Consider the following 15,729-nt stretch of genomic DNA (forward strand, 5'->3'; position numbering starts at 1 on the left):
CAAGTACAAGTACTTGCTACTACTAAAAGTCCTCCTACTACTACTATTGCTACAAGTACTACATGCGTCTTTCCACCTTGCAAGAGTCAGCAGTCCCATTCTGTCTACTGTTTTACACCATCTTGGCCAATTGATTAGGTACGCCCGGGATTCTCGCCACTCCACTCGCCCAGGGCGGCGGCCATCTTGGCCAATTGATTAGGTACGCCAAGGACACTCTCACCCTCGCCCACCCGGGTCGGCGGCCATCTTGGCCATTTGACTACTACTAAAATTACTACAAACGACAAGTCCTACTAATACTAATACTACTACTACAAGTACAAGTACTTGCTACTACTAAAAGTCCTCCTACTACTACTATTGCTACAAGTACTACATGCGTCTTTCCACCTTGCAAGAGTCAGCAGTCCCATTCTGTCTACTGTTTTACACCATCTTGGCCAATTGATTAGGTACGCCCGGGATTCTCGCCACTCCACTCGCCCAGGGCGGCGGCCATCTTGGCCAATTGATTAGGTACGCCAAGGACACTCTCACCCTCGCCCACCCGGGTCGGCGGCCATCTTGGCCATTTGACTACTACTAAAATTACTACAAACGACAAGTCCTACTAATACTAATACTACTACTACAAGTACAAGTACTTGCTACTACTAAAAGTCCTCCTACTACTACTATTGCTACAAGTACTACATGCGTCTTTCCACCTTGCAAGAGTCAGCAGTCCCATTCTGTCTACTGTTTTACACCATCTTGGCCAATTGATTAGGTACGCCCGGGATTCTCGCCACTCCACTCGCCCAGGGCGGCGGCCATCTTGGCCAATTGATTAGGTACGCCAAGGACACTCTCACCCTCGCCCACCCGGGTCGGCGGCCATCTTGGCCATTTGACTACTACTAAAATTACTACAAACGACAAGTCCTACTAATACTAATACTACTACTACAAGTACTTGCTACTACTAAAAGTCCTACTACTACTACTATTGCTACAAGTACTACATGCGTCTTTCCACCTGGCAAGAGTCAGCAGTCCCACTCTGTCTACATCAGTCTATTATTTTACATGAAATTATTGTAATGTTATTATTATGAAATTGTCAGCTGAGGGTCTTTGCCAGTTTTACTAAAACATTTGCCAATTCAGAGCAACGATACGTTATATAAAAAAACAGCCGAATAACCTCACTGAGGCTAGGTTTTCTACTTTTTACCTCAATGACATAAGAGTGGTTAGCACATACGGTTCACAGTTCTGAGGTTGGGGGTTTGAATCCAGGCTCTATCCTTCCTGTGTGGAGTTAGCATGTTCTCTCCGTACTTGCTTGTCTTTTCTGTGGAATGTGAAACAAAACATGCATGTTCGGTTGAACGCGCCATTTCCGTGTTTGTAGTACGATGGCATGCTAACTTCCGGTTGCTAGGCTAACACATAGTGATAACATTGACATCATCACACTTTTCAAAATATAGCCTACTGTCCGTCTCCTGCAATTATATTAAGTTCCCGTAAATGGCGTATTAGCTTTATAACTAGTGATAGGCCAATATGTTTTTTCAAGGCTGATGCAGATGCCGATTATTAGAGATCAAGGAGACCGATAACTGATATTTTAAGCCGATATTCATTTGCAGTAGAAGAGAAAATATTAGCGTCATAATAAAAAAATTGTTTTAATTCTAAACATATAAAGATAATTGACAGTTTTGTTTAAAAATTATAACTTAAAATAAATTACAGGTCGCTTCCAGGGTCATCAGCATGTGTTAAATTCAATTAAAAACAAAGAAAATAGCTCCCTCAAGTTTTCTACTGTAAATAAAGTTGTCCAAAATATCAACATGTTATTAATTAAATCTTTTATTTTATTATTTTTTAAAATAAAAAGTGTAGAGTTCCCAGTGTCAGCGTGTTTTAATGCTCAAGGAGATACCAGCTTTATCGGCCTTCAGATTCGTAAAAAGGCCAATGCCGATATTTGTCGAAAAGCCAAATATCAGCACCAATAATCAGCCCGTCTGATGATCGGTCTATCCCTATTTATAACTGCTCCAGTTATCAAAGTGTCTGCAAAGCAATCAAAGCACCGGATCTCATTTAATGAGCCATTCACTATTTCACAGTACATGCAGCTCCGTGTGTGCATACTCGAACGCTTTTTTTTTTTTAGATTCTCAAATCATCTTTGAGTAGAGAGCGCAAAAACAACCACAAATGTAACCTAGTGCTGTACAGAAAGAGTGAAGGAAATAGAATAGAACCCCGTTTATTGTCACATTCTATGGTGTAGATGCAGCAAAAGTGAGATTATGAAAACTAGCCAAAGAAAGCCTATAAAATAACAATAATGCAAAGTTCATCGCAGACTCTGTTAAACGTGAATAGTTGTTTGTCTTTATGTATCCTGTGATTGGCTGGTGACCCATCGAGGGTGTCTAGCCCAAAGTTAGGTGGGAAAGGCTCCAGCACACCCATGACCCTAAAAGAGCTAAGCGGTAAAGAAGATGCTTGGTGGGCTAGTATACCTGTTTTAAAAACCGAATGTAACTCTTCCACTTTGTATGTTGTATCTGTACAGCATAAAGAACGTGACACCCAAAGTTGGTGCTGAGGAGACCCACGATGCCATACGGCGAGCCTTTGACGTTTGGCAAAACGTGACACCGCTGCGCTTTGAAGCTGTGCCATACAGTGAACTGGAGCGAACCAAGAAAGATGTGGACATCACAATCATCTTTGCCTCAGGTTTCCATGGGGACAGCTCACCTTTCGACGGTGAAGGTGGCTTCCTAGCCCACGCCTACTTCCCAGGGCCAGGAATTGGAGGAGATACACACTTTGACTCGGATGAGCCATGGACACTGGGCAACCCCAACCATGATGGTAAGGGGTTCAGTACCTCCAACAAGGTTACAAACCACTGTGTTATGCATTTATTTGAGTGCTGTCAAACGATAATTAACTCATTCACTCCCAGTCATTTTCACTGAAGCAACCCCCTTCGCTCCCAGCAGTTTTACTGGAATTTGACTGATTTTGCAATTCCCACAGAATATTGTGTTCTATTGCTATACAAACATGAAAACTACCAAAAGAAAGATTAGACTCTCTTCTTTTATCAGAAAAAAAAGTATATTTGTATCTGTTTCTGTTTTGCAGCAATTAGCATTAGGATACAGCTAAGTTTTATCATTACTCACAAACTTGTTTAAAACAGTGGGGAAAATAGCTTTTTTTCAACATGGCCCTGGTGGGTCTCTTATACTCTGATGCTACCTGCTAGACGTTTTTTTGTAATAACTACCATTGCTTTAAGCGACCTCTTCAGGTCAGAGGCTTCATCAAAGCCTTTGGTATGCTCTAGCATAAAATAAAAAAACATTTAAAAAAATGTATGAATACATTTTTTGGACCATGGCAATATTTAAAATATAGTTTTTGGGGGCAAATTAGTTAAAAAAACAACTAATTAATCGCACAATTTTCCATAATTAGTTGCGATTAATTGCGATTAATCAAATTTTTCTAGTTCTGCTTCCACTTCTTTCTTCAAAGCTCATAACAGATATTTACTTGAGTAAAATCTTGAAATGAATGTAAAATTGTCAAATAGAAAGTAGATCAAGATTTCTCCAACAAGCGTCAAGTAAAACTGAAAATAAAACTGCCTATTGTCCGTGTTTGGCTGCAGGTTAAAGACCGTGACAGGAAGTAAATAAAACTGAGTTAACTGATTTAATGTTTTTTAACGCTTTAAAGAATTGTAATTAATCTCCATAGTTAACACATCTGTTTTTTTTTCACAATTTAATTCCCAGGTAAAATTAAATTACAGGAATTCCTGGATTATAAGGCGCTACTTTTTTCACATTCGACCCTGTGGCTAATACAAAGGTGCGGCTTATTCATCACATCACAAGGGGGCGCACTATTAAGGAAGCGCAAGAGCATCAGGCAGAGCAAAACAAACCAAGTGAGCCCGAACACAGTAGGAGAGAGAACAAGAGCGAGACAATTTGCGCCATCGTTATGGAAAAAAAAGTAGCGCAAACCCGGTGCGGTATCACTAAAACACCTGCGGTTTATAGTTGGGTGCGGCTTATATGTGTAACAAACTCGAGTATTCCCCAAATTTAGCTAGCGTGTCTTACAGTCAGGTGCTCCTTCTAGTCCAGAAATTACTGTACGTAAGTAGTCGATTGAAATAATTGATTCTAAAAAGATTAGTTTTTAACAGCCCTACTTTCTTAATTTATGTCAAGTATAGATGAAATGGCATTGTAAGATCAAGCTAAATTAATTTAGAAACTCTCTGTAACAGAAAGGTGTTTGCAGCACTGAATTTCTCATTAAATCAAAAGGAGCAAGTCTTCCCTGTGGTCCACAGAGAGAACTCAAGGCGGAATCATCATTCTGGTTACTGAGTCATGAGTCAAAACAATGACACAGACTACTGAGCCATAGAGTGCGGAAGACAAATTAGATTAAAAAAAAAAATAGGCAAGAAAGTGCCAGTGACTTGAAGAAAAAGCATCAGAGGTAAGCGAGGAAAAAGGAAGGAAGGACAACAGGAAAATGCCACAGTTTCTCAAGACAAATATTAGCGAGCTCACAAAAGAGATATGCTGTGAGGGAGAGGCTGAGGAGGCTCCGCCGCAGTAAGTAAAGAAAATATTAGAGGAAATGGTTGAGCAGAATGTGAAAAAGGATGAAACAGGACTGGAGTGACCTTCCAGGCTTAGATAACCTGTTCAATGGCTATATTTCAAGAAACCGAGTTTACAGTTTGATAGAATTGGCTGAAATCCCTTCCTCATAATGGGAGACAACAACAACCTTGAGTAATTCTACTGTTTGCCCTCATGGTCCACTCATTCAATGAAAACATACATTGAACACACATGTGCTGGTTAAAAAAAACACACACGCACTCACACTCTACTCTCTCCGCAAGTGTTGCTAAAACCATCGTGTGCCGCCTTTGGGGGAAGGGGAAGCATCTGTCATTGAAGGCTGTGATTCACTAAACATGCAGAGATGCACATACAGTCCACTCTCCCTCTCTACTTCAGTGCAATTTTAACACAGCCCTTCTGCAGTCCGCACTCGCACTTCGAAAGACTTCACGTAATGCACGCTGACTGATTACACACTTTGCTTCTAGCTTCCTTGTCAAATATGAACATGCGCGCGGGCTTTTCTTCACTTTTTGCCATGTAGGGGCTGCTCATATTTTTATCAGATGTTTCTAGTTTATATTTAGTGTCGAGATTCGCATCATTCCACATATTTAGAGCTTTTTTTTCTCTCTCTCTTTTTTTCCGGAGAGCTCAGTATTGTTCATTCGGTAATTTTACCGATTTGACATGTCATTATCATTGCTCTCTTTTTTTTTTTTGTGTGTGTGTGCGTATTCATTAGTTCACCTAAAACCTATTAAAAATATTTAGAGCTTTTAACCAAAAATGCTAACAATATTGAGGATTTCGTATTACGCGTGCACATTTTTTTGTTTCTTTGGCAGCATATTGATAGATTTCTAGGCAGTTGGACACTTTAGACATCAGTTAGAGTTCGCAGTATACCACTAGTAGCATTGTAAGGGGATTAACAAGCATTTATAGGAATCAACAGGAATGTACTGGAACAAACGGGAACAAGCCAGGAAGTTTCACAATTTAAAGGCGGCTCTGATTGGGAACTTAAAATAGTGGATGAAAATATATTTGACCATAATCCCTACTAGAATGAATAAAAACAGCTGAAAAACAACAAGACCAGGAGAAGCTTATCCATGCTTTTATCCCCAGTGGACTTGTTTATTGTAGTGGTCTTTTGACTTGACTCCCTCAAAAGAGCATCAAACAGCTGCATCTTATTCACAATTCTGCAGCTCGAGTTGTGACTAGAACAAAGAGACCATAACATATTGTTCCTTTCCTAAAGGCTTTACAAACACTGGCTCACAGTCAGCTGTAGAATAGATTTAAAAAAATGCTATTGGTCCATAAATCATTGAATGATTCGGGTCCTAACCCAGTAGGGTTTTGAGATCTGCAGGCTCAGCTCAGTTAGTGGGTGCCCGGTTTCAAAGCAAACATGGTGGAGCGGCTATTAGCTGTTTTGCTGCAAATAAATAAATACCATAAATAATAAATAAAAATAAATGCTTTTAAACTCAGGTTAAAAATGTGTTTTCCCAAGTCCTTGATCAAGATCTTTGAAGCATTTTTAAAATCAATTTCATTATACTGTCTTTTACTTTATTTCTTTCCTTTGCATTTTAAATGTCTTTAAATCTTTTATTTTCAAATGTACGTTCTTTTAGTCATTTTAATAAGAGATTATTTCTTTAAAAACATGCATACTGTATATGCACGCTGAAAATATGGATTTATCTTTGGATTATACAAAGATCATTCCTTTCATTTTCTGACTTATTTTTTCTACGAAAACCCCTCGCACTGTTGAGGAGACGGACCAATTGGCACTGTGGTCGTTGGCACCAGCAGTCTGTGGATGTTACTGTTGTTATTGTTTTGGATGATGAGGCCACCAGTGAACACTGGAGAATTAATCCTTGGTCTTCTGAGAGATAAACGCATGCGTGCATGCGACTTAAGTACACACACACACACACACACACATAGCTTTTCCATCTTCTACGTTCACACGTGATGTTTTGTCCTAACCTTTACCCAGCAACACAGACAGACACTGCAAACGGATTACTCAAACGTAACATCCAGTGAGGATGTTTTTGCATAACGCACAAGAGACGAACGATGCTTCCTATTAAGATCAGTCAATGGCATTTTAGAAGTTTTAGAGTGGGGGTGTCGTTTGCTGTTTATATTTCACAGTAACAGACACTGGCTTTATTTATCCTGGCTAACACGTTGAGAGAAAATGTTAGCACCAGAGAGAGTAAGGGGATGTATGATGATGAGACAGCATCAACATTGAGAGTAGGACATCCTTTTTCTTTCTTTTCTTTGGTCCTTCCTCGGGTCTCCTGACGGCCTCACGACTCTGGCTGGAAGTGCTCGGTTTAGGTGATCGGTATGGGATTTTTTAATAGGTTTTAGGTGAACTAATGAATACACACTCACACGCACGTACACATACTCACCCACATACAAAAAAAAATAAAAAATAAAAAAAAGAAGAAAAAAAAGAGAGCGCTATGATGATGACATGTCAAATCGGTAAAATTACCGAATGAACAATACTGAGCTCTCCGGAAAAAATAAAATTAAATAAAATAAAAAAAAGAGAGTAGGACATCCCTGTGGGCCAAAACACAGAGTAGTGATTATGGAACACCTACAGCTGTGCTACTTTCTCTAAATAATCTGGCTTTAAAGATGATGGGTGAAAAGCTGTGATTCATCTTTATGATGGAAAACATATCATAAAGGGAAGCTAACAGTATTGTAGCAGTTGCTAAGATTGTGAAATACGATTGGATGGAGCATGGCAGTAGAACAAGTTACAACCGTATGACATATTTATGATTTGGAATACTGGATCTTGCTGCTCCATGCTAACCTCAATTGTGTTCGATTTACTTTTCAATTTTTCAATATTTTTAATGTGCGCTGATATCAACTGTTCACTCATATTTGCCATTCCTGGTTGATACTCCCAGATCATTCTGTCCCCTCCACTTTGCAAAATGAGAATGTTGCTAACATGAGGACATCTTTTGGAATTGCCACCAGTCACTTATTGGGAAAAGAATAGCTAGAGGCTGGCTAGCTATTATCGCAAGCATATGCACATCCAAATGTAAGCAACACTTTCAAAATAAAACTGCGGATAAGCCAGATGTGGCTCAGGGCCATACTTCATCCATGTCTGACTCGTTTTTGGACCGTATTCACTTTTTTTTGTCAAATTTTTGTGCGGAGGATGCTAGGGTTTCTGGGAAAAACGTGAAAACTAAAATGAAATTAGCAGAAGGAGATCAGAGAAATCCTATTTTGACTTTCAGTCATACAGATTTTTTTATTTTTTTATAAATGTTAACACCTCATCACCAATGGAGAAAATCAACCACTAAATATGATGACAGCTCATACAGTTAATGCACAGATAATCAGACTCACTCAAGAGTGACTCATAACTCCCAGTATGTGCTCAAAGACCTCCAGCAATATCAGGAAGAAAAAAACATGTACCATAAAACTGAACCTTATATTACTTAAGTGAACACAGGAAATAAGACATTCTTGCACTTCAGTAAAGTATTTCCATCAACTTGCCCTAAGTATGAATTTTGAGGTTAGAAAAACATGATTGAAAAAACAGGGAGAAAATAGCATACATACGTATATGTTGATTTTGATAAAGTTCAGTAATTTTATGATTGGAAAAGGAATGGCTGTATTGAGATGCTTAGCATTGATTATCAGATTGACGCTGGTACAAGCCACAGTTAAAAGAAAAAGAAAAATACAGGCCTTAAAATTGTTTGTTAAAAATGTTGGTTAAAAAGTGAAAAAAAACCTTCTTCTTTTTTACCAGATATTTTACAACAACCCCATTTCCTGTGTTGTCTTGATGCGTAACAAGAGGACGGTGTATGAGCATGCACTGCCCTGCTCTCACTTCTTCCTCATGCAATGTTCTTGTCTTTATCTTTGTCCCCTTTATCTCCACTAGCCAGATGCTTCTTCCTATCTCTTAGGAAAATAATAATGGGAGAATTTCAAGGATTTCTATTTCAGCAGAAGCGGCTATTTAGCTTAATCTTTGAATCATGAGTATGTCCACTGCCAAATTTGCTGACGTAGTTAAGGAGTGTAAAATGAAAAAATAGAGTAATTTCATGGTCACCAATGTCTGGTTATTCCAAAATTCCCAAAACAGCATCAGTATTTATTTAGTATTTTATCTTAACCTGGGTTCGATCGAACCATCACCAACTTTGCTCGTGAGTCAGTCTCAAGGGTTTGCCGGAGGTCAAGACGCACACCCGAGTCATATGATTCGTGATGACAAGACCCGCTTGGCCATCATTGACTACAGGGAATTTGGTGTGCTCAGTAGTCGACTTGTGACTGTTGTGATGACACGTCATGTGACTTCTTTCTTATTTGAATCCCTTCGTATGTCCCCAAAAAAAAGTTATTGGGCAAATACTATATGTGAAATATGAATTAACTTGTATAACAGAATGTACGGTGTTCCACAGGGTTCCGTTTTGGGGCCTTTGCTGTTTTCATTTTATCTGCTGCCCCTGGTTTCCATCTTAAGAAAACAGCGGTGTTTGTTTTAAAGTGCTCTATAAATGTAGTTGATTTGAATGATGGGACTCAGAGTCCAAACTGCGTGATTTTTTAATGCTAAGTCGAACCATTCTAGTCCAGCACTAAAGGTTCACCAGTAAACCCTAAATGTATGTATTGAATTGGAAAAAAAAAAAAATTATTAATTTTTTATTTTTTTATTTCATTTTTTTATTTTATTTATTTTATTTTTTTCTGAAGAGCTCAGTATTGTTCATTCGGTAATTTGACATGTCATCATCATTGCTCCTATAAATAATTTTTATTATTTTATAAATAATTTTATTTTTTAATAAAGAAGGGTTCAGTGAATATGTATAGGAAACTGTTGGGGTTCAGTACTTTATTAGATTGAGAAAGGTTTTCTTGACTTGTTTAATTTTTGGGGGGTGACATTAGCAATTGTGAAAAATAGGCTTCTTAAAGTCTTTATCATGATGTTAATTTATTATGCAGTTGGAACCAGAAAATACCACAGTAGATAAAGATTTTATTGTGTTTTTTTATTGTGTGTGAAATGATCTCTGCAGGTTATATAGTCTTATCCAATTATGTCACTTTGAAGGAGAGCACAAGCTTGAGCTTTGCATTCACACACTTAGAAGGAAAATAATGTGTCACGAAAGGAAGCCGTTACCACGTGTTTCTGCCCACCAGGCTGCCACTAGAAATAGACAGCCACCTACTGACAGCAGTAACTTCCACATGGGTGGTGGGGCTCGCTTTCCGCCCACGCACATGCGCACACACTCACACGGACGAATAGCGCACCTGAGGAGGTGTTCCCTCCCACTACTCAGTTTCAATTCTTAGTGAACATATACTTTATGCTATGTTGGCGGTTGCCATGAAATCATCAACACGACTAATTTTTCGAAGGACATTGTTTGGGTATATACTGTAACTAATTGTTAAAAATACTTTGATTCTTCCTGAGCTTCCTTCCATATTAACAGTAGTTTACCAACATCAACAATTAAGGCTCAAGCACATCATTATGTATTATTCATTTGTTTATTTCAATTATATTTTATTGTTAAGCATTCAAAAATTATTTTCTTTATGCCTTTAGCGGCGCGATCATTTTTCAGTTTACGACACCAGCATCTTAATTGAAAATTATGTGCAGAGCATCTGTCTTTTCATTCCCCTCCTCGGGCGTCAACGGAGTTTTCAAGAGCAATATTATGGTTCGGGGTTTCCAAGGACACTTGTTTTGTGTGTATTTGTGAAAGCCCACGTGCAAACACCCTTGCTTGGAAATGCATTATTAATGATAAATGATCACAGTAAAAATGTACACCAATCCCCTGTCTTGCTCACAGGTGCTGCGCTGAGATAAACATAACAAGAATAAAGGATGTCCTTTCCGTGGCAGCATTAATTATATTCTCGGTGCCGGTTTATTTACCTCAAGTCCACAGGAGCTGCTGATATTCCAATCCTTGGCAATATTCCAAAGTCTGAATTGTACTCAGTTGCAGTTTGTGTAAATAGATAATTACTCCACAGAAGAGTTCACGTGGTTTGTTGCTATGTTGGCGTTAGGTTCTTCAAAGTTCATTAACAAGTGCCGAGTCGATTCGATGGCATCCCCCAGTCCAAAAATATCGTTGTATTTTCTGGCTAATACATCATTTTAGTGAAAATGCAGGTTGACAGCTGAAAAATACCATTTGCTGATACAAATACCATTCAAGTAAAGTGTAGAGATAACTTGTTTCTACATGATAAAAGAGCACACTGAAAAAAGCCTCCACCTCAGATAATCACTCCTGTTTTTTTGTGGCACTATAAAGACTCAAACATTAGTAAGCAATGCATATTTTTCACTTTACAGCAAGCTTGTAAACAAAGCTTAATAGTCCTCTCCTAAAGCTGCTTCACATATCTCCAGCTTCCTTAAGATTATTATTATTATTTTTTGTTTTTTAAGATTATTTTGATATACTGATAACTAACTCAAGAAAGCCCTATCCATTTTTTGTGGAAGTCCTCCTTGACCGAGGATATCTATTAACTCTTTGACTGCCAGACGTTTTCAGAAAAGGGATGCCGTGGGTGCCAGCCGATTTTAAGCATTTTGACTGATCTTTCAAGGTCCATAGTAAATTATGTGTTTGGACTATGGAAACACACATACTACCAAATGCAAGATTGGACTCTCATCTTTCATCAGAAAAAGTTTGTTTCTACCTTATTCCGTTTTTCAGTAATCAACAATAGAAAATGGTTAGTTTCACCTCTGTTTTGAAACAAACGTCTTTTAACGTCTTTGGCACTCCTCCATAGGATTTTACTAAACGTTATTTAACGTTTTTGGCAGTCAAAGAGTTAATAACTCGCCTGTATAACATTTTATAAAAGCCTTTTTGTGTGTTACTATTTTCCCCTTTGCTTTTACAACTGTTGCCAACAATGCACACAATCTGTTGGAGTGAGAGAAATTTAGCACACTCTATATGTGATCCTAGTAAGTATTTATTTCTGCCAATAAGCATTGTATAGTTTTACAGTACTGTTGTGAGAGGAACAACGTTTAAAAAATGCTTTCAGCACACTTGGAGACAGAAAACAACACGGGAATGCAATTCCCCCCCTTTGGTGTTGTGTGGCACAAGTTTCCAAGGCCAGTTCTAGAAGCAAATTGTCAGGGGTGAAATCTCTTAGGGGAATTGTTGAAGCGTAACACTGGGAAGCAATTTAGGCCACACGGAAAAGTATTGTAATGACTTTGGGCTTTGTGTTCACTAGACTAACTTTTTGTTCACATTGGGGGAAAATATGATTCCCTCAAACACTTTTAGTTACGTGACAACATGAAAGCCAATCTTATATATAATCTACGAGGTCCAACGAGATCTTGTTACATGGTTGTAGCCCACATCAAAAGTCGTCCATTGAGTGTGCGGCTGGTGCTTAGTTAACAGAGGATTACAGGCTGACGATCTAAACTATTACACTTGGGCAGACCGCATCGTCAGGGGCCCCGCGTATCTGATTTGTGGGCCTGTGAGTGTTTATGTCAGAAGCTTGTATTCCCACGTCACATGTGCCCCCAGCCAGGACTATGGTTTCTAATCACAACCCGTTTACTTTACTCGCCTAGTCATCAATTTACCCATTAGCTCACCCTTTGTGTTGTGTGGTCTAGTTAGACTTTTTTTGTTGTTTTTTTACCTAAAAATATATTTTTTATTTCAACAACGATATGTCATTATTATTCATAAGCTGTTCCACTGAGATTGGGCATTATTTGCTACTAATCCTATTTTCCTATTTTTTTCTTTTCTTGTTGCATTTGTGGTCAATTACAGGAGTGTTATGGGTAGGGTTAAAAAGAGAGAGGGGTAGGTCAAAAGTTTATGTAATATTATCCATTGCCCTGGGATTGGCTGGCAACCAGTTCAAGGTGTACCCCGCCTACTGCCCGGAACCAGCTGGGATAGGCTACAACCACCCCCCCCTACTTCTCCTATCCAGCTTTACTTGAATTTTCATTTATATTAGACTTTACATGTATCTGATTGGCTTGATCGAGATCGGACAATATTTAGCATTTTATGCAGAATCAGTGATCGACTGTAATGTCTTAAACTAGTACTAAGGAACTTTTCAACCTTAATAAAATATTTTCATATCTCTTCTGATGAAACATCGACTTAAAACTAGTTGAATGTTACCTTTGCCATGGCCTGAGGGGGTCTTGTATCATTTTTACTGGCACTAAACAACTTTGAGGAGGATGGTAGGAACACTGTCACATAAAAAACTACAAATGTGCTGACTGCTTAATGGCATACGTTACTTCCCCCGTTCAACCAATTTGTTACAAAGACGGAAGTCAGTTTGAATGTCCACGCAGGATTACTGCTTTCATGGCAGAAGCTGCAAAACAACTGAAAAGTTTTGTCTGAGGAGACAAAAAAGAAAAAGGGAAGCTACTCGGATAAAAGGACAGTCAAAGGTCAACATTGGTCCGGCTTTCACTCGCTGGCGTGAGCTCAAAAACGACGCAATGTGCTTGTCCTCATGGGAAATGTGGTCTTCCTTCAGGCACAACATTACCGATTTTGTCCATATGGCGCCGCCATAATCAACGGAAACTGGGGACGGGAATTAATAAGCTTCGGCTTCATCCCGTCTGCCCTTTTTCTAGAAAAATGAACAAATAAAAAACAAAAACTGAAAGTTCATTAGTGTTGCTTTAATGTCTCACTATTTGGATGCTGGGCGAATGGCGGCAGTCCACTATAGAGTAAATGTAAACGTTTTTTAAATAGGTATATTGCTCCATCTTCTGATCGAATCAGTAATTGATTATTGTTTTGATCGATAATCGGCTGAAAAATGCAGATTTATGTTTTTTTTTTTTTTACAAATCTACAACAGTTAAACCTAATATCAAAATCACAAGTCACTGACATCTCACACCACTTTGAAAATGAATAGATAGTATTTGTCTACATTTACAGTTTAAACTGTGATAATAAAAACACACCAAAAAAAAAAAAATTCAAAATAAACAGCTTCACAGATGCTTGAGCTTTTTAATAGCCATTTAGCTTTGTTTGGTGAATTTATAAATAACAAACCATGAATAGACGGGATTCACTTCACACTTATTTTTCCTATTCGCTGCTTTTGTCCATTGACTTTTTTTTCCCTCGTCATCTTGTTTCTTTCACCTTTGCTTCTTTCCCTTTGTCCATCTCACACCTGTCTCGTATCCTTACCATTCGCGAGGCTGTAACCAAGTCGCCTTGGCTTTGTTTATGGACCCCCACAGCCAGCGGGACATCCCTGTCTCGCACAGCATGACTTATGTTAGCAACTAAAATAAAGTGACACCACTAACCTGAAATGCCCCATGAGGCCGAAAGAGTTGAGGGTGGAGAATGAGGTAATGGAAATATGCCATTTTACAATTCATCTTGCAGTTATCAATGTAGGACGAATAAACAGTTGCATGTTGTCCTTCCTCCTCCTTGTGGAAATGCGGACTTGCTCTCCTGTCATCTGTCACACTATCATCGATTGTCTAGCAACACGCTGAAAAACGTTATAAGAAATCGCAAATTTCCCATGACAGTTACTAGCTTCGATGTGTTTCTTTTTAAGTTTACAGCTAAAAATATTGGATCAGTTACAGTACAGTAGTGACTTCAAGTATTCTAAATGCATTTCTGTCGTGTCACATTGAGCATCCTGTGAAATGGCCTTAACAAATGTGATGTTTCTCACACAGCTGATTCTAAAATCACTGAGCCATTTCTATTTTTTTTCTTTATCTGCTTTTCTCTCCCCCGTCTCCATTTATTTGCTTTAAACCTAATCCCAAGACACTTGTTCAGTCTTACAAGCTTGCATAAATTTCCCCCTCAATTTCGCTATAAAATCTCAACTTTTAAAAGCCTTGACTTTCTTTGAAACAATGCCAAGCCTTTTTAGTGAAATACAACATCATATTTGGGAATCGTGTGCAGTGTTGGACTTTACATTAATCTTATAAAGAGCTGCTGATATTCAGATGATAAAATTCATGCTATAAGATTTGTCTGCGCCGGTCTGCTTTGTAAATTCTTAAACATGATACGTTATGTTGAGAGTCTTCTGCCCAGATTTAGTTATAACTGTTTAGATTTAGTCATAACTGTTTTAATTTCCTCAGTAGAGCTGGGTGAGTGTTTAAATGATGTTTGGGGGAGCTTCCTCTATTCCCAGACCAATGGGCTATTTGTCTGGGGTTGAAGCAAATGTGTTAATATGATTTCTTTATAAGTCTTATCTTATGCTAGGTGACGTCGGGTCTGAGACCTACTATATTTCCACATCAAAAGGCCACCTGTCAATGTGTATTGAATGCTGTAAAAGTCTGTCTTGGCTGGTGGCTGGGGGGAGAAAGGGGCTTGGGGGAAAAGGACGAGTTGTAATACTTTTTCAAGATAGTATAAGAATGCTGGGAGTCCGCTGAAAAGACACACTTGCGAGAGGAACTGCAGCCATTTGTCTGTAAACTTGCTTGTGTCCAGAATATTCTGTAAAATAAATCCTTCGAAGGACCTGTTCACCGATCTCCAGTCTGTATTCAGAAAATCAACTTTCGCTCTACCCGAACTACAACGAACACGCGGAAGACAAAGATAGTCTTCTAACAGTTACTGTACCTGCTAAAAGTGACCTGCATTGCCTCAATTGATATGCACAACAATAATTCATAAGACGACCTTTCAACCACTATCATGTGGAAATCATTTGACCTCCCTGGTTGCAAATTATAATTACAAAGCACTGTTCTCTTTTGAAGTTGGGTACTACGTTATTTCGAAAGTGCTTTACACAACTGTCCAAATCCAATTTAATACTCATGAGTTTCTTGACGATGAAAAATGAATCCATGCTTACATCTGCGAAACGTTTTGGTCTATGT

At 38.6% G+C, this 15,729-nt stretch overlaps 1 protein-coding gene across 2 annotated transcripts in view; it reads left to right on the forward strand.

Annotated features, from left to right (window-relative positions):
- The window catches only part of mmp16a (matrix metallopeptidase 16a (membrane-inserted)), a 65,941-nt gene that overhangs the window by 25,428 nt on the left and 24,784 nt on the right, over positions 1-15,729 (forward strand). For both annotated transcript variants that reach the window (XM_077554590.1, XM_077554589.1), the window contains one exon: positions 2,585-2,889. In XM_077554590.1, coding sequence (XP_077410716.1) covers positions 2,585-2,889 — 305 coding nt within the window. The remainder of the gene's footprint in view (positions 1-2,584; positions 2,890-15,729) is intronic.

Source organism: Vanacampus margaritifer, chromosome 20 (genome assembly GCF_051991255.1).
Source record: "Vanacampus margaritifer isolate UIUO_Vmar chromosome 20, RoL_Vmar_1.0, whole genome shotgun sequence".
NCBI classification, from domain to species: domain Eukaryota; kingdom Metazoa; phylum Chordata; class Actinopteri; order Syngnathiformes; family Syngnathidae; genus Vanacampus; species Vanacampus margaritifer.